This window comes from Trachypithecus francoisi, unplaced genomic scaffold (assembly GCF_009764315.1).
Source record: "Trachypithecus francoisi isolate TF-2019V2 unplaced genomic scaffold, Tfra_2.0 Lachesis_group13, whole genome shotgun sequence".
NCBI classification, from domain to species: domain Eukaryota; kingdom Metazoa; phylum Chordata; class Mammalia; order Primates; family Cercopithecidae; genus Trachypithecus; species Trachypithecus francoisi.
This window is the reverse complement of record NW_022681458.1, coordinates 39772625-39799684: the sequence shown is the minus strand read 5'-3', so window position 1 is coordinate 39799684 and position 27060 is coordinate 39772625. Positions and strand designations below refer to the sequence as shown.

At 39.6% G+C, this 27060-nt stretch overlaps 2 protein-coding genes across 9 annotated transcripts in view; both read right to left on the bottom strand.

Annotated features, from left to right (window-relative positions):
• The window catches only part of C2CD6 (C2 calcium dependent domain containing 6), a 187074-nt gene extending 186069 nt beyond the window's left edge, over positions 1–1005 (bottom strand). For all 4 annotated transcript variants that reach the window (XM_033230701.1, XM_033230702.1, XM_033230704.1 and 1 more), the window contains exon 1: positions 728–1005. In XM_033230701.1, the coding sequence (XP_033086592.1) occupies positions 728–958 (231 nt within the window). In that variant the 5' untranslated portion in view covers positions 959–1005. The remainder of the gene's footprint in view (positions 1–727) is intronic.
• Positions 1006–2023: 1018 nt separating this feature from the next.
• TMEM237 (transmembrane protein 237) lies at positions 2024–25871 on the bottom strand. Of its 5 annotated transcripts, none has more exons than XM_033230695.1 (14): positions 25657–25869; positions 23151–23182; positions 22514–22518; positions 21234–21290; positions 18975–19112; positions 15515–15635; positions 13948–14102; positions 13107–13208; positions 11282–11405; positions 10783–10974; positions 9633–9706; positions 8881–8974; positions 7592–7713; positions 2024–6185 (listed from the first exon to the last, which is right to left on the bottom strand). In XM_033230695.1, the coding sequence occupies exons 1-14, from the start codon at positions 25696–25698 to the stop codon at positions 6118–6120; spliced, it is 1326 nt and encodes a 441-aa protein (XP_033086586.1). In that variant the 5' UTR covers positions 25699–25869; the 3' UTR covers positions 2024–6117. The 5 variants fall into 5 exon arrangements, 4 of the variants coding, with proteins under 4 accessions (XP_033086586.1, XP_033086587.1, XP_033086588.1 ...); XM_033230696.1 differs by lacking the exon at positions 25657–25869 and adding an exon at positions 24873–24987; XR_004441624.1 differs by lacking the exon at positions 8881–8974 and having other exon boundaries at positions 25657–25871.
• Positions 25872–27060: the final 1189 nt, after the last annotated feature.

Here is a 27060-nt window from a genome sequence, read left to right as displayed (position 1 = left end):
AGGGGAGGGGGGGAGGGGAGGGGAGGGGAGGGGAGGGGAGGGGAGGGGAGAGGAGAGAAGGAAGAAAGAAAGAGAGAGAAAGAGAAATAAAAATGCAAAAAAGTTGATTAAAAAAAAAACATGACCCTACTATATGCTGCCTATGAGAAACTCATCTCGGCCGGGCGCGGTGGCTCAAGCCTGTAATCCCAGCACTTTCGGAGGCCGAGACAGGCGGATCAGGAGGTAAGGAGATCGAGACCATCCTGGCTAACACGGTGAAACCCCGTTTCTACTAAAAAATATATACAAAAAACTAGCCGGGCGAGGTGGCAGGCGCCTGTAGTCCCAGCTACTCGGGAGGCTGAGGCAGGAGAATGGCATAAACCCGGGAGGCGGAGCTTGCAGTGAGCTGAGATCCAGCCGCTGCACTCCAGCCCAGGCGACAGAGTGAGACTCCGTCTCAAAAGAAAAAAGAAACACACCAACATGGCTCATGTGTACATATGTAACAAACCTGCACGTTGTGCACATGTACCCTAGAACTTAAAGTATAATAAAAACCAAAAATAAAAAATAAAACAAAAGAATTGCTATAAATGAAAAAAAAAAAAAGGATTAAAGGGTTCAATGTGTGCCAATTGAAGGGAGAGGCAATTGGCACACATTGAACCCTTTAATCTTTTCACCACCCTCCAGGTGCCCTGCTGGCCCTGGTCCTCCAGGTGCCGGCCAGGCCCCCACTCACGTTCAGCAGCCGGTGCCCGGCGCCCTCCTTCTTCTTGTCCTTAGGCAGGGCCATCGTGCCCTGGTCCAGAGTGTAAGGGACCGAAGAAGCCTCTGACCCTTTAATGTGCATGATATCCGGGCTGCTGTAGGGATTCCTCTGCAATAGCGGGGTGGGGGACAGGGCTTGGACCCGCCCGCTGTGGTTATCAAGTGTGCTGAAAGGCCTACTTGTCTCTTGGGGTGGCTCCATCTCTCCATCATCTGGGGGCCTGTCTGCGCCCAACCGACGGCCCGCTACCGCGCAGGCGCGGCCCTTCCGCAGCCTTTCCAGCATTTTCCCAGCGCGTGCCTGCCGCCTAGTGACCCACTCAGGCTGGGCCCCTGCTGGGAGTGGCCGGAGGCCAGCTTTGGAGGCCTGCGTGCTTAGGGAGCCTGGAAGGTCTGCTGCACGCACTTGCCAGGCTATTTCAGTCTCCTTTAGAAAGAAGTCAGAGCACGCTGGTGTAGAGCAAGGCACTTCACGGGGCCCAACCACTTTAGTTCACTGTCTTGTCTGCCCTTTAGCCCTCACGAGTCCTTTTCTCCCTGCACCATTTCTTTCTGGAAGATTTACAGTATCAGTCATTACTTCCTCTACACTGTCCCCTGAGCTCCAGATGTTAAATATCCAACAGTCTACTTTGACACTTTTACCCAATTGTTCCACAGACACATAACACGTTAATATTCATCTTCCCTCTTAAACCTCTAGTACGTTCCAAATTCATTTGATGCAGCAATATCATATCCACAAAATCTTAAAAATTCAGATACATTTTAAAATTCTGACCCTAAATATCTGAATCTTACCTTTCCCTTTATGGCACCTAGTTTGGGACATCTCACACACGAGACCAATTGTAATGATTTACTCATGGGTCTGCCAACCTGCTGTCATCCGTCCCTTTCACTGCCCCCGTATTAGTCCTTTGCAGCAACGGATGGAGCTGAAGACCATTATCCTAAGCAGACTAATACAGAAACAGAAAACTAAATACCACATGTTCTCACTTAAAAATGCGAGCTAAACAAAGAGAACACATGGACACAAAGAGGGGAGCAACAGACACCGGGGTCTACTTGACGGTGAAGGATGGAAGGAGGGAGAGGATCAGAAACTACCTTTGGGGTACTAGGCTTATTACCTGGGTGATGAAATAATCTGTACACCCCCATGACACAAAATGTACCTATGTAACAAACCTGGACATGTACCCTTGAACCTAAAATAAAAGTTAAATCAAAAATTTAAATAAATACAAACAGAACAAAACCAGATAATTCCAGAACTTTTTTATTGTACACAGAAATCTCAATTTCTTAATATGGAAACCAAAGGTCTACAAAATGTACTCTCCTAGCTTAGGATCATTATTTATTCCTCTTATTTTTGGAATCTATTCTTTTATTCAAGGACCAGCTCAAAGGTCAGCTTTTAGTTAACTCTTATATCCCCATACACACATACCCTAAAGGCAGAGTTAACTGCTGTATCCAAGCTACTTCTTGGCATATCCTTGTCAGCCTAAATAACAGAGAGGCAGACTCTCTGAAAGAAAATTATGTTTATTCAGGAATGGCATTACAATGAGAATACAAGTGCCACAGTAAACTATGTGCATATTCAGGGAGGTAAAGGAAGACAATGGTTTTTAAAGCAAAAATGATTGTTTTGAGTCCTTGGCTACAAGGATCAATAACAAGGATGTTGCCTTTTGGACATTGGACAGGCAGTTGCTGGGCAAATGTCCTCATAGAAGTATTTTTTGTGTGTCAGGTTGTGATGGCCTTTGTGCAAGGTGTGGTTTTGTGCAGTCTTTTATGATAGTCCTCATTATCAGGCATCCGTGCATGAAAATCCTCCTTTCATGGCCTTCCCTAGCTCTATTTGTTAGGATTTTTAACACAATGACTACAACTTGATTTTGACAACTTTCACATCCTGTTAGTGGGCTCACACTATTAGTTGCTAATCTCAAAAGACAGAGTTCTTTAGGGGCAGGAACCTGCAACTCACCTTGTGCTCCTCAGAGTACATGGCCCAATATCCCAAGGCCCTTAACACGTTTGTCATTATTTCAGATTTATACTATGTGGTGTGTTAATTACTGCACCCAATGAAACTTGCTGTCCAGCAGCTCACTCTGTTCCTAGGGTTCATGTTATGCAACATAAAGTAAACAGCATCACAGATGAACTTATCTTATTTTTTTAAAAAATCTAATCAAACTGCTTGACCTAACCTCCAGTCTACAGGAAATTTAGGAGACTGAGGAACAAATTACGTGATGTCATTAGGAAAATGTCAGACAATTCAAAAATGTAGGTGAGACACTCTAAAGCAAAACTAGCTTGGACTCTTCACAAAATTGTCATGGGAAATTAGTTGGTACCACCAACTCTGGAAAACAGCTTGGCAATTTCTTTAAAAACTAAATATGTAACTACATACAACCCATCAATTTCACTCCTGGGCATTTATCTCAGAGAAATGAAAACTTAATGTTCACACAAAAACTTGTACAGGAATGTTCACAGCAGCATTATTCAGACTGGAATGAGCCCAGATATCCTTCAATAAGTCAATGAGTTTAACCAAACAAAACAGTAAAAGGAAATGAACTATTGATACACACAACAGCTGAGATGACTCAGAAAAAAAGAGATGAACAGAAAGTCAATCCCATAAAATTACATACTGTATGATTCAATTTATAACATTATTGAAATGACAGAGTTTTAGAAACTGAGCTTTTTGTACCTGGCCAAGGGCTTTGGTCAGCAAGGTGCCCCTGTGCTATCTACCCAGGGCAGTGCCTCACCAGATTGGCAATAAAAGTATTTTAAGTCAGTGAGTAATGAGAAACCATGATGCCCTACCAATTGGACTGGATCAATTTGCATGTCAACCTAGTCCACTGTAAGCTGGAGAAAGTTTACATGAATTATCATCGACAGCCTTAGCAATGTGCCTCAAGTGTCACTGTGAGATCATTCCCTACTTCCTGGAGACATGCATTAGCAGTGAACTTCTTCCAAACTTTCCAGTCATCACGGTCAAACAATCTTTGAGAGACACCAGAAACATCAGGGAAAACATTGAGTTCTCAGTACAAGTCCTTCGTCAGGGAAAACATTTGAGTTTTCCCTGACGAAGGACTTATACAGGGCTACCAGCTGCTCAGGTTTATGTGCCTCCTGGGTCATTAGGAGATCTGAAGTCTAAGTTGTAGGTCCCAGACCTGGAAGGATTCAAGGCAACTATGCCCATGCCAGTTACAAATTATCAATGTAGCCAGCTTTTCCAAGTGCATTCCACAGCAGCTCTAGCCTTCTTTATTCTCTAAGATATATAGCTTTCTATTGCTACATATAGCTTTCTATTGTTATATTAGCTTTCTATAGCTGCCATAACCAATCACCACCAATTTAGCAGCTTAGTCAACATACACTTGCTATCTTACAGCTCTGTATGTCAAAAGTCTGACATGGGCAGCACCAGGCCAAAACCAAGATATCCACAGAGCTGCATTCCTTTCTTGGCTCTAGGGGAGGATTTGTTTCTTGCTTATTTGGGATACTCACAGAATTCGGTTCCTGGCAGTTATGTGACTGAAATCCATTTCCTTGCTCATTGTTGGCCAACAGCCATACTCAGCTGCGAGGTCATCACTCTCCTTGGCTCATGGCGCCCTCTTCCATCTTCAAAGCCAGCAATGACCTCTTTGACCACAGACATAAAAGGCTTTCTTATCTGCTTTTAAGGACTCATAAGATTACACTGGACCCTTCTGGATAATACAGGACAATGTCCCCATTTTAAGGTTCACAACCTTAATCATATCTGCAAATCCCTTTGGCCATGTAAAGTAGTATATTCACAAGTTCCAGGGATTAGGACATGGACATCTTTAGGAGACATTATACAGCCTACCACAATCCCCCACATTGGCAGCAGCTTTCTCACATTTCTCCTTGACGACACTGCACAAGTGTGCTAAGCCTTGGCTCTAATGAGCATGGCTTTCCTGAAGTTTGCTGACGAGGAAGATTATGAACTCTTATACTTCTTATACTGCCAGCTTACTGCCAGAATGAAAACCATTGTTGGTCACAGTGAAAGCTGGAACTGGCAGGATGCCTTCAGAATTGCCAGCAAATTGACAATTCTGTGACAGCAGGGAGAATCCCTTTTTGGCAGCTCCAGCCTTACAAACAGCAAAAGAGATTCCTAGTATGAAGTTCACACCAAATTTAGACCTATTCTCAGGGTCAACCATCTCTATTATCAATTCGTCAATCCTCTTCTGTTCTGTAACATTCAGTTGCTTGCTAATCAGGGCAGGCCCAATAGTCTTATTGATGTGCTTAACAGCCTTTGAAACATTTTTTTCCATAGCTAGTCTTCTCCTCATCTTGAGCTCTAGGGTCTCACACACAACAGCTGAGGTACCACTGGATATAGTTCTGAAGAGATCTTTTCCAGTGCAGGACCCTATCTCAAGAGTGGGAAAAGCCAGAAACCTGTCTGACAAAGAGCTGGAGAACAGAGATGGTGAATTTCTACTCCTATTTCTTGTCACTCAAAAAAAAGAGACAGAGGAAAGGGTATTGCAGATGTCAGCTGGGAGCCCACAAGCTCACAGGTCTCTCCTTTATTCCCGAGCCTTGCCCTGCTCAGCCTCTTTTGCTACATAGATTTTTTTAAAGCTCCCTCTATGATCCTGATGTACAACCAGATATGAGAACCAGTAGTACAGAATATAGTAAGAAGCAACTTTTTAGTTACTTCTAGGTAAAAATTTTACATTATAAAATTTTTCAAACAGAAGATACATTCCCTTTTTATTGGCCATGATGTAAAGCATCTTTAAAGCTAAATTATAATTATTACATGATACTCAATCACTAAGCCAGTTTCAGAAAAGATAAATTTCATATTTCAATTTATTCAGTAAGGGGAGGTCAAAAATGAAGGCATTTTTTCCCTTCTACCATATTCACTAAATTTATGTTTAAAACTGATATATATTTTATAACACTATTTAAGTTATGGCTTTTTCTAAACCAGTGCTTTTTAAGATAATAGTTATAAATACAACTGTTTTGAGAAAACAGGAAATAAACACTTTCACTTGCTGGTTTCTAGTTCATTATTCCCTTTGTCATTAAGATGATAATGCTATACAAATATTTGGACATAAATAACAAGTACAATTTTAACATTTTTCATAATATTGAGAGATGTTTCAGTATTATATAATCAAAACAATCTATTACAAATACACATGTATACATCTTATAAAAATACATTTAAAAACACAAGTGGGACAAATACTGAGTCATTATTCCTCCAAAGGTGAGCTGGTATTATGAAGAGGCTTTGATTTCTTTATCTTTATCAGGATATTCTTCCACCTCTGAGGAGAACATTAACTCTGGAGAAGAAAATGAACAGATCATAAAATTGTTTCCCAGTGCCTCCAACAGAGTTGTATAGCTTATTTATAGTCTTTTAAAAATTGACAGAGAAAGCCCTCAACAGATTTCTTGACAGTGAAATCTGATTTCAAAGGTAAGCTGATAACAAATGTACAAGTTTTATATTTTAAAATATTTAATTTTAAATTATGAACCCCTTAAAAGTAAAACATAATAGAGACAATATACAAAATCCTACCTGGAAATTTAAGTCACTTAGATAATCAAAGATCATTAAACAGCTAAAAGGTCTAATTCTACAGTGATGGAATCATCTAAAATATAGGAGACAGATACAGAGGAAGGACCTGGAACTAACAAGAGATATGTGCCAGGATAGTTTAAATGGGTCATCCCATTTCATCAAAACAACCCAATAAGCCAGGTATTATCACTCATTTTATACCTACTTTTTAAATCTACATGTTGTATGACTAATATGGCCTTAAAAGAACAGGATTCTGGAAATACTTACTAAGTAACACACACTTTGTGATTTAGACTGAAGACTGCAAAATCCAGATGCAGTTTTGATGCCAACCACAATGTAGAAAGTTATTAGCTGACATTTTCTACATTTGAACTATTACTTAGCATAGATGTTGGCAAAATTCTCCATGCTAAGGCTTCTGAGGCAGATGGCTTGTAAATAGTTGATCAAATCAAAAATAAAATAATAACCAAGGTCGAGAAAATATCCATAAAAGATGTTCAAGGGTGAAACTGTTGAACACTGCCCAAGGAAACACAATTTACAGTACAAATACTAAACAGTTTCTCAAGCAGCATAAAAGTTTAGCAGTTTGCTAATATGATGATTCTTCTTCAGGTGTTCCAGAAGGGGTCTGGGAACTAGAGATGAGTGAATCACTGCACACTGAGCATGTTAAAAGTAAGAGTACTAAACACTGTGTTAGACAATGAAGAGTTAAGAATTTGTACCAAATAGAGGAGGTAAGAATAATTAACTTGAGTATGTGTCTGACAGAAAAGCTATGTAGATGAAGCATGATTTATTTCAAAATTAAGAGATACTTTCATTAGCAGGAAACTAAGAGAAGTAAAGAGCAAAGACTTTTTCTAAATTACTTGAAGGGTTCCAAGAGAAGAAATGCCTCCTGAATATGCACAAGGGCCACAGAAGGCCCTCACTAAGTAGTTCCAGACTCCAGCCCTCCTAGGCACTCCTCTCTGCTTCTCTTGGCATTCTGTTACACCACTTTATTTTCTCTCTGCTTGTATTATTTTAATTTAAATGTGTCTTTGTGATTGGAATATTATAAGCTATACGTATTAAAAGGAGGTTTATAAAACCATTACAGAAGATTTCAGGATATTCTTATACTATTTTTTTCTTTAATACCTTCACTAAGATCCATGCCTGGCCTGTAAGACAAAAATAGCCAAGATAATCCAACCAGAAGAGCCACCACGAGATTCACCACAATCCATGGCTGGAGAATCTGTTCCTCAATTCCCGCTTCCCTAAAAATGTAGAAATACTCATTAGAAATACCTTCAGTTTGGTTCATATATACAAATATATCTATTTTAGGAACTTCAAGAAAAAACAGCAGTCATCTCCTAGAGAAATAACAAGTAAAGCATGAAAGAAAATATAATTTCCCTGTAAAATATACCACATATATAATGAGAACAAGGGTTCAAAGGTTAAACTCTAAACAGATCTGCTCTATACATTCATATAAATGCAAAGCTAGTATTCCCAAGAAAATTTTCTAAAAGTTTTCCTTCCAACTACCATGACATTACTCATCAATAAAGTATATTTGCTTTCTCTTTACCTAATGTCCTTAGCCACTCTCTCAGAAAAGATTACTTTTGGATGCCACATTCAGCATTTGGGGAAAAAAAAAAAAGACTGCTTCTCTGAGTTTTATGAACTAGAATCTCAGCCATCCTGTCAGCTTCATGGCTGGCCACTGATCTGCAGATGTTGGCTCTCCCTATTCTGCTCTTTCTAGCACTGCTTGGTTTTCTGAATCTATCCCAGCTACTCACTCCTATCACTGTTCTGGGGTATGAAACTCCCTGATAGTGGGTAAGAATGCAGGGCTCCTTCTGTCCATCATATGATGACTTATTTTAAAACTATAACTTGGCTGGGTGCAGTGGCTCACACCTATAATCCCAACACTCTGGGAGGCCAAGGCAAGTGGATCACCTGAGATAAGAAGTTCAAGACCAGCGTGGCCAACACGGTGAAACCCCATTTCTACAAAAATACAAAAATTAGCCAGGCGGGTGCCTGTAATCCCAGCTACTCGGGAGGCTAAGGCTGCAGAATCGCTTGAACCCAGGAGGTGGTGGTTGCAGTGAGCCGAGATAATGCCATTGCACTCCAGCCTGGGTGACAAAGCGAGACTCCATCTTAAAAAAAACAACAACAACAGCAACAAAGAAAAAACTATAACTTGAAGATCTAAAACAGATTCTTAAAAGGAGATATTTCTTTAAAAATGCAGGTGATTATAACAATAGTTACCCATTAACCAAAGGAATAAGTATTTTCTTGCCATAGATTTGGAAACAAAAACAGCCTTCATTATTTGTAGATGAAAAAGAATGGAAGGATAAGAAAAATTGCTGTTATTGCCATTAACAATTGCTAATGTCATTGTGAATTCTTACCAGAGGCTACCATTAACAGAAGAAGGTGTGTAAAGGTGGATTCTGTCACTTGTCATTTGCTGACTCAGAGATAGTATAAGAGCAGTAAAGTACACTGAGAAAAAGACAAATGAAATTACTAATAATTTTTAACAACCTGGTTTATTTTGAATTAATATTGAGATTAATATTGAAAATAATCTGTACTTTGGTGACTGATGATATAAAAGAAATTTATTTTACCAAATAAATATATTTCAATAGGCCAGATATCCTTATATACGTTTTTGAGAACAGGTGCAGAAGGATCTTTTGAGACGTTCACTGTTTCATCATTAGAACTGACAAGAACCTAGATCTTTTTAAAAGTTAAATGAATTGCTCAAGGTCCTAAAATTAGTTTTATTAATATTCTCAAAACTTAGAACAAAATGCATTCCAAATAATCAGAAAGATATAAAATAGTGTTTGTTATTAAAAGGCCGTACCAGCTGAATCTGGTTAATGTCAGGTAGAAAATACAAAAGTTAAAAAGTAAGTAATATAGTACAATAAATTAAGCTTTTCAAAGTTATTTAGATGAACCTCTATTGAAAAATAATTCTATCAACATTATGCCTATTATGTTTCTAATTACAAATTCACTGACCATCTATAGGTAATGTTTATAAGGAGCAGTAATACAACTTTAAAAAAAAATTACATTTTTCCTGGTTCAAAATTATGGTATAACTCAAGTATTACACAGTTATCAAGTTAAACTGTTTACTCACAGAAAGACGCTAAAGTTGTAGGATCCAGGGCCAAAAAATTTCGGATTGCTACTGATATTTTAGCAAAGTCAATCCTAGAAAATATAAAAGCTTCTTGTCACAGTGCAGTCGTAACCTTTTTAACAAAACTTTACTTTCTTGACAATAGTTTTTTCCTTCTCTAATGCTACCACATATACTATTACTAGGTTTTAAGTAGCTACAGTGTATACATAACACACATGACAAAATTATCTTATTTACAAAGGCCATATAAAACATCTAACTAGACTACTTTGGACAACATTCCTTTGGGGTTAAGACGTTCTAAAGAAAATTAAAGTTGATAAACAAAATTTCATTAGTTTCTACCTCTTTCTATTGCCCATATCATTAGGCTCTAATTAGGTGGGGGTTTTTTTAAAACGGGTTAAATTGTGTTCCCAAAAAGATATGTTGAACTAACCTGGCGTACTTATGAATGTGACCTTATTTGGAAGCAGGGTCTTTGCAGATGTAATGAAGTTAAGATAAGGTTATTAGGATGAACCCTAATCCAGTATGACTGGTGTCCTTATTAGAAGAGACACAGATACAGAGATACACAGGGGTAAAGCACTGCGTGACGATAGAGCAAATATTGGAATGATGCATCTACAGTCAAGGAATGCCAAGGATTGTCAGCAATCACTGGAAGTGAGGGGAAGGGCATGAAACAGACTCTCCCTCAGAGCCCTCGAAAAAGGATTCAACCCTGGCCACATCCTGACTGCAGACTGCTCGCCTCCAGACCCGCGAGAGAATAAATGTGCCGTTTTCAGCCAGCCAATGTGTGGTACTTTGTTACAGCAGTGCTGGGAGACAAATACAAATGCTCTGAGTCTCACCTATACCTGATTTAGATGACATTTAGGAATTTCTGAGTTGACTACATTTGGATGAAATTTTGGACTTATGATTTGATGCTGGAATGGGTGAAGTCTTTCGGGAATATTTTGTTTACAACAGTCTCATCCCCTCAAAAAAGAACAGAAGTAGACTGGCCTTAAAACTTTTTGAAGTAATATTGATACTCTATAATTCTATTTTGAAAACTGTCATGGTCAGTGACACATTTTGCTCAGCATTTCCTTCTGAAAAAGTTAGACAGATCTGGAGTCACAGGCATTACCTGTCAAAAGCTGAAATTGTACTCAGAGCCAAAAGCAAGTACAGAAGACTCTGGAATGGATACACTAGGGTCTTGTATTGTTGCAGAAGGTTTGAGAGGTTGGATAGCTGATCCCCTGCTAGAACATATATCACAACAATATTCCACACAGCACAGCCGGCCAAGAATCCATGAGAAAAGAGACCAATCATCCTGAATGGTAAAGGGTTTGATTATTATACATGAATTACTAAAGTAAAAAGCTAAAACATGTTTAAAATCTCTTCATATACAAGAATAAAATTCAACATTTCATGACAAGTAAAAGCAAGCTCTTTCTTTTTAGTTACACTGATAGGTAGATCATTCAATTCCAATAGGATGTTTAAAAAATACACCTACCTACCATTTTAAGTGGTCATTTCGTTAACAATATTGAACAACCAATAGGCTATTTTTTTCTTTAATTACGGAACTCAGTTAACATTTGTTTTAAGAAAAGTCCAACAAAAGCAGCCACCTGAAAGCCCGGTGTACTGTAAGTGCCACATCTCTGGTGGTCCAGGAAGGCTTCATGTCCATTGACACATCTATGTTTTCTGTGGTCTTTATCAACTCTGAACGGTCAGCGGCCTGGAATCTCCCTAAGAACACATAATGTAATTACTAACAACTAGGGAGAGAGAACCCTGGTAGCCTTTTTTTTTTTTTTTTTTTTTTTTTAAATTCCACATTCAGGAAGCTGAAAACTAAGACTGAAATACTGCTGTTCTATCTGAAAATTCTCCTTGACTCAGCACCTATTTCAGAAAGATCTTTACTTTGGGTTCCTTAAACATAATTTTTCATCTTGAAGAAAAATAAGCGATGTCAGTGTATTTTCTTCTCAATCCAAAGTGAAGTAACAATTTCAGAAATCAATTATATTTAATAAAAAATAATGAACTTTCAACCAGAATAAAGTCTAGAAACCTTTAACATGACCTAGTCTACAAAATTCTAATTTAGAGACTTTAGAAGTATTAAAGTTTATATGCCTATGCTACCAAGGTAAGTCAATATTTGAAAACTACTTTAAATTTCTTAGAAAAAGACATCAGGATGTGTAGCATGGCTTTCTGGGATGACAGGAAAGAAACGGGCTGCTTCATAAATTTCTCTTTAGAACATTCCTGTGAAGAACATCAGTTCAAGAGTCAGCACTGCAATATTGTATGAGTAGGGCTTTAGCCTTTTTACTGTTGATTCAGAGGCTCCTTCCTGTATATCTAGTAATCCACAAATAGACCTCAGGAAGCAGGAAAGGTTCCATTTCAATTATCCTCACCAAACCCAGTTCGCAGGTGTTTTGGAGGATGAAAGACAGGGGTGTGACAATTTTCCCTAAGAAAAGACAACTTAGGCCGGGGGCGGTGGCTCAAGCCTGTAATCCCAGCACTTTGGGAGGCCGAGACGGGCGGATCACGAGGTCAGGAGATCGAGACCATCCTGGTGAACACGGTGAAACCCCGTCTCTACTAAAAAATACAAAAAACTAGCCGGGCGAGGTGGCGGGCGCCTGTAATTCCAGCTACTCGGGAGGCTGAGGCAGGAGAATGGCGTAAACCCGGGAGGTGGAGCTGGCAGTGAGCTGAGATCTGGCCACTGCACTCCAGCCTGGGCGACAGAGCGAGACTCCGTCTCAAAAATTAAAAAAAAAAAGAAAAGACAACTTCCGGGCAGACAGTAGAACCAGTAGAACCACTGGTGCCTTTTATGGCCAGTTATGGCCAGTTACTCTAGCAGGGAAATTTCTATGCTAAGTGAAACAAGAATAAAAATGAGGATTAAGTGATACTGCTTGAAAAAGAACTGGAGTAAATTAAATGGCCACATAGTAGATGAATAAAACCACATGACTAGAAGTCATAAAACCACAGTTCAAGTCCCAGTTCCACCACAACCAACTGTGAGACACTGGGTAAGTCAGCCAGAGACCACAGGTTTCTGTATTGGCCAAGAACTGCAAGATCCTTTAGATGGGATCTTATGAAGTAGAGTTCTAAAACAATGTATACAAAATCTACATTGTAAATTTTAAGGACTAACCTTTATGTTTCAGATGAGTTCTTTAGGCAGCATATCCTTAACATATCCATGGTAGTATATAGTCATGATCATGCTTTGAGTAGGTTTTTCTTAAACACTGTGTTATAGACTGAATGTGTCCCCCAAAAATTCATATGTTGAAGCCCTAACCCCCCAGTGAGTGTGAGGTCACTGGGAGGTAATTAGATTTCGATGAAGTCATGAGGATGAAGCTCCCATGATGAGATTAGTGTCTTTTTAAGAAGAGGAAGACATACCAGAACTCTCTCTGCCACATGACGACACAGTGGCAGCCACTGGCAAGCCAGGAAGGGGCCTTCTCCAGTAACCTAATCTGCTGGAACCTTGTCTTGGACGTCCTAGTTTTAGGAACGGTGAGAAATAAATGTCTGTGGTTTAAGCCACTCAGTCCGTGGTATTTTGTTATAGCAGCCTGAGCTAAAATACACTGCAAATCTAGTCTCATAGCCAGTATACATTATACAATGTCAGCACTATTTTCCAAAAGAATATACAGCTATAATGTTGTATTTCTTATTTAATATGGTAGTATCATCATGTATTTTCTCTCTTATTTTCAGTTGTAGAATTTATATCATTATCTGTCCCACCACAACTACTACCAATTGCAGGAAGCTGGTAAAGTACAAGAAAGAATAAAGAATCAGGCAGGGGTGGGGAATATCTTTACATTACCCATAACCCCATAAATCCAGAAACAATCAGCATTAATATTTGAGCCCATTTCCTTCAAGTCTTTTGTCCTATGTATAGATCAAACTGTGTGTGTACACGTGTATATGCTCTTTTATCAGAATCTTTCCATAAAATGAAAAATTCTCCCTAAACATGATATTTAATGGTGAAGAATATTATTATATAGATACACCACAACTTACTGAAATCATTCCTCTCCTATTTCACATTTAGGTTGTTTCCAGTTTTTCACTCTCATGAATCAAAGCATGATGACTAGTTTTGTGTATAAATTGTTGTACATAGTTTTGCTTAATTCCTTAATTCAGATTTCCAGAAGTATAAAGGATATCCTTGTACAATTTTTAAGAGTTCATATTCTAAAACAAGGCATCTACTTACGGCTTTTTTCCACAAATACTTTGCCTACAGGCTGGCTAATGCCAGTAGGTGCAGTGAATACAGACTGCTGTTCCAGAGTAGTTTGCTCATCAGTGATGTCTTCATCTTCTACTCCTAGCTCATTGGCATACTGCAATTCTGCTGGCTGGGTTTTCCTGTAATAAGGAAGTATGTATGAAAAATGGATGATTATTGAATACTCACAGACTTACATACAGAACTAGCTATAAATATAATGGAAAGAGCCCTGGACTTGGAGTTAAGAAATTTGATTTTTACTCAAATAAATCTGTTATTAACTATTATGTGCAGAAAGTCACTTACATTTCTGAGGGCTTCAGTTTTCTCATTTGAAAATTGAAGTGACTGAACTAATCTGTAAGCTTCTTTCCAAATTTAAAATTGTGTGATTCCCTGTAGACACTGATATGATTTAGCTATGTCCCCACCCAAAATTTCATGTTGAATTGTAATAAGCCCCACCTGTCAAGGGACTGTTCTGGTGATAGTGAGTTCTCAGGAGATCTGATCATTTTGTAAGGGGCTTCCCCCTTCACTCAGCTCTAATTCTTCTCCTTCCTGCTGCCCTGTGAAGAAGGGCATGTTTGCTTCACCTTCCACCATGATTGTAAGTTTCCTGAGCCCCGCCCCCAGTCATGCTGAACTGTGAGCCAATTAAACTTCTTTCCTTTATAAATTACCCAGTCTCAGGTATGTGTTTATTAGTATTGTGAGAACGGACTAACACAGACATTGATCACTATTTGTAGGTTCATTTTCAAATACAAACAATAGTGCTATATATATGCCTTCCAGTGTTATTTCTTTAAAGTATACTTTACCCATTTTATCTTAATGCTAAAACACAGTTTTACTTATTGCTGAAATAATCTTAATTTGAATTCTGTTAACATAAGAAAATAAATCATAATAGCCTATTTCATTATCTTTAATTTTTAAATATCCTTAATGTTTAATTTTGCTACTTATATATTCTATTTGTGTTCTTCTTTTTAAGAGACGGCTCTTAAGTTTTTTTATTTAAGTACAATCTTAATTTTTTTTTTTTTTTGAGGCGGAGTCTCGCTCTGTCGCCCAGACTGGAGTGCAGTGGCGCAATCTCGGCTCACTGCAAGCTCCGCCTCCCGGGTTCACGCCATTCTCCTGCCTCAGCCTCCCGAGTAGCTGGGACTACAGGCGCCCGCCACCTCGCCCGGCTAGTTTTTTGTATTTTTAGTAGAGACGGGGTTTCACCATGTTAGCCAGGATGGTCTCGATCTCCTGACCTCGTGATCCGCCCGTCTCGGCCTCCCAAAGTGCTGGGATTACAGGCTTGAGCCACCGCGCCCAGCCGCTACAATCTTAATTTTTAAAATTTTCTCAGTGGTTTACTTTTCTAAAATTTATCATTAGATTGGTTTAACTGATTTTTTGTAATAATACATACCCTAGAGGTACACAAATACAAGTATGTAGTAAGACTTAATGAGAAGCTACTGTTTGGGAACTCCAAACAAAGCATCAGGGTAATCCTGGAGAATAGTCAGAAACATAAATAAATTCTTACTTTGTCTTCCTCCGAGGTTTTTGAATAACTGCCTCCTCAGCTGGCTCCGCATCAATACCATTTTCATTTCGTAATAAAGATGAACTAGATGCCTTATTTTGAGTGGAGGAAGTCTCCAATTCTGAAAACAAAATAAATTTAACTTTTCAAATAACTAAAACAGAAAAAGAAAAGTAATGTACAAGACTTGTGTAAGAGAAAAGAACTTCAAGAATTTTAATTGGGCAAAAATATGTTCACTATCTTACAAATTTTTAATTTTTAAAAAATGTTATACTTCTAAACTCCTAATGTAAAAATTGAAATTGTAATGCCAAACAATATGAAAAAAAATTAAGTAACCCAACACCCAGGCTGTGTTGAAGATTCCCAAGATTATCTCCAGGTTCGCTGACTTTCTAGAAGGCCTCACAGGACTTGGAAATCATCACACTCACAATTATGGTATACTACAGCAAATGAATATAAAGCAAAATCAGCAAAAGGAAAAAGCACATGGACTAAGTCCAGAGGAAACCAAGTACAAGCTTCCAAGAGTCCTCTATCAGTGGAGTCAAATAGGATGCACTAATCTCTGCAGTAATGAGTTGTGACAACACATGTGACACATATTCTACAAGGGAAGCTCATCAGAGACAGTACCCAAGGTTAGGGGCTAGTCACATAAGCTTAGCACATACCAAAATTCTGGATGCCCAGAAGGGAAGCAGATGTTCAGCAAAAATCACTTTGTATGCACAAATGCAGTGATTTGTATGCACAAATCCCTTATAATTTAGGGAAAGTTTTCTATCAGTGTAGGGAGCTGTTTATCATCTAAGTTCCCAGATGCCAGCTAAGGGCCAATCTTATCAGCAGGCCTTTCCAAGGATAGCAGTCTCAGGTCTGCTATATTAACTCTTTCCTGTACACAGGGTAGGTATGAAGTTTAAATGAGTCAGTGAAGTGTTCTTCTAATCCACTAGCTACTCTTCCTATCTGGAAATACTAGCTCTCTGGAATACATTCAAGACCTTACAAGACCTTACAATTCTATTGTAATAAAATACTTACAGCCTGGATTGGAAATATAATGCAAGCAGTAGAGCCTACCATTGGTCATCCTGAACAAAATAAACAAAAACACAATTTTTAAATCCAGAAATTTAGAAAGCTGACCTGCCAGGCTTGGTGTACTTTGGAATGGCAATGACAGGTCCTTTTTGATCCAAAACTTAGTTGGTCCTGAATTTTCTAAAAAAGGTCATTTCTGTAAACATACTTTTCACAAATTATAAAACTAGGTATTGGTATCCATCTTGATTTTTAAACTTGTATCCTAACTAACTTACTAAAGGGGAGTTTTAATTAAACTACATTTACTGCCACTAATGAAATAAATTGTAGAGTTGTTACAACTAGTCTGAGCACCATTTCTGTCTCTTTTCCTTCTTCTGCCATCATCTGCCCCTTCCTTCTCCTCATAGATCCTCAGTGCCCCCGGGCACTGTGGTATCCCACTTCAACTTGCCTTCCAAAATTATGTTCCATTCTCCTGACTTTTCTAGTTCCTGCCCTTCTACTCCTATAATTCTTCCATCCAATCAAGACACGCCATTTTCTAGAAGGACAAGTAATTAGGAAAATTAATTTATAATAAATTATGAATAAGGGCTGATGTTAATAGGAGAGCACTAATCTCCCCATCTTTGTTCCTTCCCTGAGTTTTACTTCAATACAACCCTTTGTCCTTTTTCTAATTATTATAAAAGTCATAACACTCAAAATATTAAAAATTAGTAAAATATAAATGAAAGAAGAAAATTTTAAAAATCATACTTCCTCCTTCTAAACTTCTACCACTGTAACACTGCTATATTCTTCTATTCTTTTTAATATATAGATGTATGTACATATTTACGTTCTGGGTTGAACTGTGCTCCAAAAAAAGATATGTTCAAGTCCTAACTCATAATCCCTGTGAGTGTAACCTTATTTGGAAATAGAGTCTTTGCAGATGTAATCAAGTTAAGATGAGGTCATGCTAGATTAGAATGGGCCCTAAATCCAACGACTGATATCCTTACAAGAAGAGGGAAATGTGAGCACAGACACACAAGGAAAAATGTGAAGATGGAGGCAGAGATTGGCATTATGCCGCCACAAGTCAAAGAATGCCAAGGACCATCAACAACCATAAGAAGCTAGAAGAAACAGCCGGGCACGGTGACTCATGCCTGTAATCCCAGCACTTTGGGAGGTCAAGGTAGGCGGATCACCTGAGGTCAGGAGTTCAAAACCAGCCTGGCCAAAATGATGAAACCCTGTCTCTACTAAAAAATATGAAATTAGCTGAGCATCATGGCAGGTGCCTGTAATCCCAGCTACTCGGGAGGCTGAGGCAAGAGAATTGCTTGAACCCGGGAGGCAGAAGTTGCAGTGAGCTGAGATCGCACCATTGCACTCCCATTTGGGCTGCAAGAGTGAAACTCCATCTCAAAAAACAAAAAAAAGAGGCTAGAAGAAACAAGGAAGGACTCTTTCCTAGAGACTTCAGAGGGAGCATAGTCCTGTAGACAACTTGATTTTGGACTTCTCACCTAAGAACTATGAAAAAATAAACTGTTGTTTTAAGTCGCTCAGTTTATGGTAATTTTTTATGGCAACCCTAAGAAATTAACATACTATATTTTACAAAAATGGGATCCTCCAATACATACTATTTTATAACCTTTGTTTTTTGATTTAATAATACACAACTGATGATTATCCGTGTCACCCTAACAATCCTTTTAATGGGTACCTGGTTCCTATTTATGGATAAAGTATGATTTATTTAGCCAGTATCACACCGTTAAATATTTGGGTCATTACCAATTTCTACTCTTATAAATAATGTTGCAGTTAACATTCTTTAATTACTGCAGCTATTGAATTTACTACTATTCCCAGAAATCCGACAGGCTGTATCTATGCCCCTATGAGCAAAAAGCATGAGTTCACCCATTTCCCATCAATATTGGATTTTATAACTAGAAAAAAGCATTGCCAATTTGACAGGCCAAAAAGTGGTATAGTATTTTGTTTACCTTGTGAACTGCCTGGGACATAGAAAGACTGAACAAATGTTAGTTGTTGTTTCATTATATTATTGTTAGTACAGAATCTATCATTTCCCCACTAATCTGAAATGTCCATTTCATCATTTACTAGGTTTTTCTATGCACTGAGATCTGAACTTTCTGTTTAGTCCTGCATTTGTCGCCCTCCTCTCATAGACTATACATATATGATCAAAAGAGACCTATAAAGTATTCTTGGCTGAAGCCATTGGAGTTATTCTAGTGGTAAATTTTTAAACATAAAAGCAAGAACCCACCTGTGGGATATTGATGGGGGGAAAAATGAGAGCAGAGAGGTTTTTATCATGTCACCAAAATCACAACTGCTATCACAACCTAACTTTGGTTTCTTCACGTACCAAGAGGTAGCCTTGTCTTTTTCTGTCTTCTTTGAACAGGAGCCTCTGGGTGCTCTTTGAGTTCTTTAGTTGATGGCTCACTGCCCTCAGAGGGCCTTCGACCAGCAGTCTGAGCAAGGCCTTCCAAAGAAGCACTTGCTACAGAAAAACAGAGTAGAAAAAAATGAGATTACTTGAGCAAAGATCACTGAATTTTAAAAAGATGGAGGAAAAGGTAACTAGAATGTTTCCTATAGAATAACCCCATCTCTTTCAGAACTAATTGTCCCTGAAATCTTTCCTTCCTCTTCACCTGTAACTTTGGGATTTAAGTTAGGAAAAGAAATAAATGAAGGAATAAGAAAGGCTGAGGAAGAAAAAAAGAGGGGGCTAAAAAGAAGAGCAAAAGACAGGAGGAGAAGAAATTGCTTCAGAACGTTTAGAACTTTGAAAAAGGTGGAAAACATAATAAAAACTGACAGAGAATTCTCTTACTTGCCTCTTGCCTTAAGAATTTTCATCAGCCTCTATATAGTAAAGTCCTTCATTAATAAGTTAAAGAATGATAAAGTCATCATGGATAATTGGAGTTAGCAGATAATTTATCAATCTCTTCATCTGGTCATTCACTTCAACCTCTTCCCTCATGAAATCTTTTAAAAGAATTTCAACACATTTTGGCAGATTTGGATTTTACCTGACTGCATTTCCTTCCTTGCTTGTCTGCTTCACAAAAGAAGAAATAGAAATGCACCGGGCGCAGTGGCTCATGCCTGGAATCCCAGCACTTTGGGAGGCCAAAGTGGGCGGATTGCCTGAGGTCAGCAGTTCAAGATCAGCCTGACCAACATGGCAAAACTCCATCTCTACTGAAAATACAAAAATTAGCCAGATGTAGTGGCATGCGCTTGTAGTCCCAGCAACTCAGGGAGGCTGAGGTAGGAGAATCACTTGAACCCAGGAGGCGGAGGCTGCAGGTAGCCAAGATTCACACCATTGCACTCCAGCCAGGGCAACAGAGCAACACTCCATCTCAAAAAAAAAAAAGAAAAAAGAAAGAAATAGAAATGTATCAATAAACAAATGAAAAGATGTTTAACTTCACTAGTATTTAGAGAAATGCAAACTAAAATAAGCTACTTTTTGCCCATTAACAAAAAAATTTTAATGATTGATATTGTCCAATGTTAAGGATTTAGAGAATGAGACACTCTCAGACTCTACAGGTAGCAAGATAACAACTAAAGCTTCCTTAAGGTAATTTAGCAGTCAATCATACCAACAACACACACATCCTGCACCTAGCAATTCCACTGCTAGCAATCCATCCTACAGAAGTACTTCTTCCCTACCAGCCACTATTTTATGCAGAACTGCAACACTGTTGGAGTGAAAAATTGGAAATAACCTAAATAAATAACAGACCGGTGATTATGGTACATTCTTATCATATAATACAATGAAGTCACTGTTTAAGAATACATAGAACTCTATGTATTAAGAAACAAAGACAGTATGTATGATTCCTTTTATGTTTTTCTTGTTGTTGTTGTTTGTTTTAAAAAAGGAGGAGTAACCACAGAAACCTTTTAGGAGTGTGAGAGGTCACAAGTAAAAAGTGAAGTTAAAGGATCAGGTAAAGATAACCTTGAGGTTTCAAGCCCGAGTGCTGGGAAAATGGCAGGTTCCATTAGCAGAAAATTATGAGACGTAAAAAATTATTTATTCTTAAAGGCAATGATGGATTCTAGATGTGCTGAGTTTAGAGTTACAGATGCAACTTCCAGGATTATTAGTGGATGACTAGGACAAAAACGAGTTCTGCTCATGACTGAAGCTTTACTATTTAAATGATGATGTGGCCATGCTTTCAGACTCATGCTCTAATATAGAGATATTTTGACTGAAGCGAGATTTAAGAACTCTGTGTTTCTAAATTCAGTATCTTGTTCAAGGGTCTGGAATCAATCATAGCTTAAAACCATGTATGTTGTCTAGGGATAAAAGACCTTAAAGAGTTCAGGAACATCATGGAAGTAGGAGCTTAGATGGCACCACCTTCTATTCCATGAATGCATCCAGATACTCCTCAGGCTGCCCACTGCCCTGCACCTCACCACCACTAGGAATTCCACTGCTTCAAACTGGCCTTAATTCTATCCTCAACGAAGTGGTGATTCTGGGCTGCTGGGGCCTTACTTCTCCCTGATCTGTGATGTTTACCATACCTGAGGTCCTGGGAAAACTTGTGATCCCACACAACAAAGAATAACATCTTACCTGGTGTGTTTTTTGTTCTGGGCTTCTTTTTCTTAGGACGACTAAGTGGAATATCATCTATAAAGCAGGGGAAAACGTCAACAGAAAAGGCTGTCTAAAATTCAGTGCAGAGAACAATCAGAAGAGAACTTTTAGCAGGGAAGAATTTTCCCTCTCCTCCCTGGGCCCAGCAAACTTTTATAGATTAGGGGAAGAAGGCAAGAAACTGAGAAGACCAGAGAGCGCCCACACTGTGGTACCAGTAGCACACTGCGAGTCAGTAATGTTAGAAACCATGACACAGAAAGTGGGTTCAACAAATATTCATCTGATCCCCTACATTTCCCAGTCCCCTTGCACATAGGTGTGGTCTATGACTGGTTCTGGCCTATAGGCTGTGAGCAGGTGATCTGTGTCATTTCAGAGCCAAACGTTGAAAGAGCCAGTGAGTAATCTTTCAGCTTCTCTTCCCTTGTTGTGGTGACTGAGGAAGCCTCATGTTAAGATGGTGAGACCACAGCATAGAAGTAGCCTAGATTGCAAGCCAGGCACAGTGGCTCACACCTGTAATCCCAGCACTTTGGGAGGCCAAGACGGGCAGATCATTTCAGCTCAGGAGTTCGACACCAGCCTGGCCAACATGGCAAAACACTGTCTCTACTAAAAATACAAAAAGTAGCCAGGCATGGTGGCACACGCCTGTAATGCCAACTACTCAGGAGGCTGAGGCAGAAGAATTACTTGAACCCAGGAGGCAGAGATTGCAGTGAGCCGAGATTGCACCACTGCACTCCAGCCTGGGCAACAGAGCAAGACACTGTCTCAAAAAAAAAAAAAAAAAGAAGTAGCCTACATTGCTATACCAATAGTAAAAGTGAAAGGCAATTGTCCCCAGTTTTTGCCATAGCGGAGTTGGTATTAATTAGAAATAACCCTGTGTGATACTAAGTCACTGAGATTTGGGGGTTTTTAGTATAGTATAACCTTGTCTACCCTGACTAAATGAGACAAAGGAAGGCGCAGTCCTCGTTATAGAGCTACAAACTAGCCAACAGTCGTGTGCTCAGTGACCCCATTCAGGGATGAAGTGCTTTTATAATGGCAAGGTCATCCAGTGCTATATATTAATAACAATTTTTAAATGGTAGTCATGGGAGATTATTTGACAAAAACATATCGTAGAATTACAAATTACACCATTCAGATTCGGTTTTAAGAGAAACAAACCAAGGAATCAAACTAATTTTTGAACACCAAATACTATATTTAGAAAATTTTATATTCACATTAAACTAACTCACCTTGACTAACACGTCATGTAACACCAAACAAATTTAACCAGCAGGACAAAGACAAAAAAAGGAACAATTAATTAGAAACCTGTTAATATTCACAGTGAAAATTGACTTAAATCATTACAAATTTAAAATAAAATTAGCTTTCATGTAATAGCTAGTTTATAGGCTAGTTTACTGTTTATAATTAATAAGCTGTTTAATAACACTACTAATAAAATAATGTCAATATTTTCTGAACCTACATATACATATTCCCTACTGTCTATTAATAAAGTGGATTAAGCAGATTAAGAACTCTTACTTGTCACTGATTAAAATCAGCTTAAACTCTGAGGAAACTATTCTCACAAACGAAAGATCAGAATTCTGATTTTAAAAAAAGATACTAAAACAGTTAGAAAGGGAATGGATCCATTATCCTACCATGTTGATATTCAGGCTTTTAAATATAACATTCAATTATAACTGCTATTCTTATAATTCAAGGATTTTTCACCTTTAAAATTTCAGAAAATCCCTAAATTTTTCAGAAGAGTTTCCAGAATCATTGTAATTTTGCAATGATACTAGTTAATTTTTCCATTGTCTTCATTTTCCATTTTTAAAGCTCAATAATGAAATTTCTGTAAATTATTTTTACCTTGGCACAGGTGGAAGGGTTCGTGGAGGACGCTGTGGGGGGAAAAAAAGAAATTTGCTTGTAAGTAAAAGCCTAGAGCATCTTTACTTCATGTATTCCAAACACCATAAAGCTATTCTTTTCTTTTTTTTTTTTTTTTTTTGAGATGGAGTATTGCTCTGTGGCCCAGGCTAGAATGCAATGGCACGATCTTGGCTCACTGCAACCTCCATCTCCTGGGTTCAAGCAATTTTCCTGCCTCAGCCTCCCAAGTAGCTGGGATTACAGGCACCCACCACCATGCCCGGCTAAGTTTTGTTTTTTTAGTAGAGATGGGTTTTGCCATGTTGGCCAGGCTGGTTTTGAACTCCTGACCTCAAGTAATCCACCCACCTTGGCCTCCCAAAGTGGTGGGATTACAAGAGTGAGCCACTACCCGGCGAAACCACTTCTTTCAAGAGTCTGTTGTTCAGACATGACAGAAAAATATAATGGATCGGACCAGGATCTTCAAATCTCTTGATAATCTTGTTCATCAGTGAAACCTGTGAGGTACTGACGAGAAACATGGGCAATTTAAAATTTGTTCTCCCATTCTAAATTTCATATAAAATTATTTCCTTCCTACATTCCTTTCTATCTCTAGGCCAGGCCCTTTTCTAAGCATTAGGAGTACACTAATGAACAAAACGGAGAGAACTCTGCTTTTATGGAACTTACAATCTAGTGGTTATTAGAACAATGTTAAATATATATAATATATACTGTATATTATATGCAGCATGTGTAACATATATATGCTATATTTAAGACATATATCTTGTATACATATCTTGTGTATATATACACACACACAAACACAAACACACAAAACGTAATGAATGAAGGAGACTGAGTGCTACGTTTGTTAGGGAAACTTTCTGAGATATTTGAGCTGAGGCCTGAATGAGAAAGGAGCAACAGGAACAAATGCAAAGATTTTTGGGTTAAATTGGGCCTGGAATATTTCAGGTAAAAGGACAGCAAGGCTGCCCCGCACAATTACCAAGGAGGTAGGCAGGAACCAGATTTAGTTAGGGCCTTGCAGACCAAGGGAAGGAGTTTGGATTTTGTTTTAATTCAATGCGAAACCAATGGAGGTTTTAAACCACATACTAACACAAATTTTTAAAAGGCCACTTGAATATACTGGGAAGAATGCGTTTTAGGGCAGAAAGAATGGTGGGGGGAAGCCTTCTAAACGCTCATTTATATGAATAAGAAAAGTGTTTGTAGTTCAGAGAGCATTACAGTTCAGAAGTATTTTCAGAATCAGATACTAACAGAAATGCCTAGAAGCCAATTTAATGTTCCAAGTATCTCATGCTGCCTGCATAAGACATTTATTCAAAAGGGTTAAATTTTAGACATTCTTGTAGTTTGTCCCATTTAGCAATCCATTCGTTCGAACAGTAGATTAATGCAAGTACTACAAGATTAGGACGAGGCAAGCTCCCGTAATACCATCCAGTAGTCAAAATTACAACTGGAAAAGAATGACAATCACGGGAACGCGCTATTGTTCTACAGATGCTACGAAGTGCGCGCGATCGATCCAAGGACTCAGTTCACGTAACTGATTTCAAAAGTCCCGCAAAAATGACGTTCCACCCACCCAGAGACCCAACCTCTACTCCTCAAAAGTAGGACGGCTCAACTCAAGACAAAAATCCTAACAACTAAAAGTAGCTAAGGCTCGCTTACCACAGGATTCTTTCCCATTCTGTGTTTAGCCGGCCTCGGCGGCCTCCGGCCCCCAAACACAGGGCGCCCCACCCCTCCCGGCTCTGTCGCACGCGCAGGCGCAATGCGTCATCGGGCAGCGCCGCCGGGCTAGTACCCGGCGCGCAGCGCCCAGTGGGTATGCTCGGGTGAGAGGCGCGCAGGGACCCGGATTGGCCAGTCGAGACTAGCCCTGCCAAAAAAGGGGCCTCTGAGTTGGGGTAATGTGCCCAGGAGCAGAGATCCGGCGACCGTGGCGCTGCAATCGCAGCTTTCCCGTGGTTTCCTAAGTGGTCGCGGTGATTTGTTTGCGAGAAGCGGGGCGTGAGGGAAGACCTTGGTTAAAGGACTCCGCAAGCAAACAACGATCTCTTCTAGGCAGCTACTGCCCTCTCGGAAGAGGAGTCTATGAGAGGCCTGGCTGGAAGCCCCAGCACCCGCCGGGCGCGGGGCCTCAGAAGTGAGGCGTCGTCGTGGCAACGCGGGCTCAGGTCCCTGCAAACTTCATGCCAGGCCTCTCTTCCCCTACTCCGGGAGTTCGGTCCCGGCCTCGCCAGGGTCTCCGTCCCACTCCTGTGAATGCTGGAGGGGCGGACGCGCGCACCCCATGAGCAAGGCTCTCCCTTAGTGATCCCCCATGAGCAAGGCTCTCCCTTGGTGATCCCCAGCTCGTTGGCGCCCCCCCCCACGCACACACCCCCCCACTCCGCCAAGTATAGCTCTTTACCCGCCACCTCTCGAGGCCGACGCGCCCCTCGCCGCTCACCAGGTTGCCCTCCTCCAGCCGAGCCCCCGAGTCAGCCCTCATGGTGCTCTCCCCGCGGGGCTTCCCCGGCGCAACCTTCGGCGGCCAGAGCCCAGCTCCCCGCGACGCTGCAGCCTGCGGGACGCCGGGGCTTCGTGGCGCCTGGCGAGGCCGCCTCCCCGTGAGCCAGGTCCCCGCCCGCCTCTGCCCTGCCAAGCGCTGCTGGGTTTGGGACAAATGCGTTTACTACTCCAGTCTGTGCGGGCCTGGGTGTGTGGATGTGTATTAATATAGGCAATTCTCACATTTTCTCCGATTGCTTACCCTTCATCCCACAACTGTGTAAATCAAATTTGGAAAAACTTTTTCTTGAAGAATCTTAAAATCAAATCCGACCTCACATAAATATCACTACAAACTACTTAATTTGCATCGTTTTGTTTGGTTAGGTTTTTTTTTTTTTTAAAGATAACTTTCACTTTAAGTAACAACTACAAATATTTTGAATCATGCATTCTATTTTACAGTTAAGAAGAGATGGGAAAGATGGAAGAATGGTGTGGATATGGATCAGAGAATGATGCAGAAGATGAACAGATACAGGGCCAGGGAAAGCGCCTGGAAATCTCAAATCTGGGGGAAGAAAGAGAAACAGGACTTTGTAATGGCGTCCTAATCTTGTTACCAAACAACGGGGCTTGTTGCCCTATATGCACAGAAGCCAATATTATGATGCTGGTTTTTTGAGAAAAGTTTTTATTGCGAGTCAACTAACAAGGAGACAGGAGTATAGCTCTAATCTGTCTCCCTGTGCTGGCTTTAAGACAGGATTTTTATTAGAAAAGGTTTAGGGAATGGATTCTGGGATTAGTAGGTGATTGATGGAAGGAAAGAAGCCATCTGGAAAATCCTCTGGCGTTCGCGGTTACCTCTTCATGTCCCTTCATGGGTCGCATGTGCAAATTTTGGAGGGAGTCAGTATGAAACACGGGGGAAGACTCGAACTGTAGCGCCAGCAAGCTCATTTTGTACAGACTCCAGGTAGCCATCCGTGTTAGTCCTAACCAATTTCAGCCAGTTTGCTTTATTTTGCTTTTTAATCTCACAATGGAAGAAGTTTAGGCGTTTTAGCAAATTGTTTTTTATCTGCCGTCCTGCGTGCTCAAGAATTTCTGTTAGTCTCTGGTTTCTTTAACTCTGAGACACGGTTTCAATCTTGTGATTTTTCTGTATATAGGTCTCCAGGACTAATCCATTGCCTTTGTCTAATTTAGGCATGCATGTAGATATTGGCTGTAAGGAAAATTCGTGTTTGTCACACCTCTGATGAGAATAATTTTTTCCTTGTAGGCTGATTTGTAAATAGTGAAGGCAGTGCAGTTTTTTGTAGGTTTTGATTTTAGATGTGAAATGTGCATATCAAAC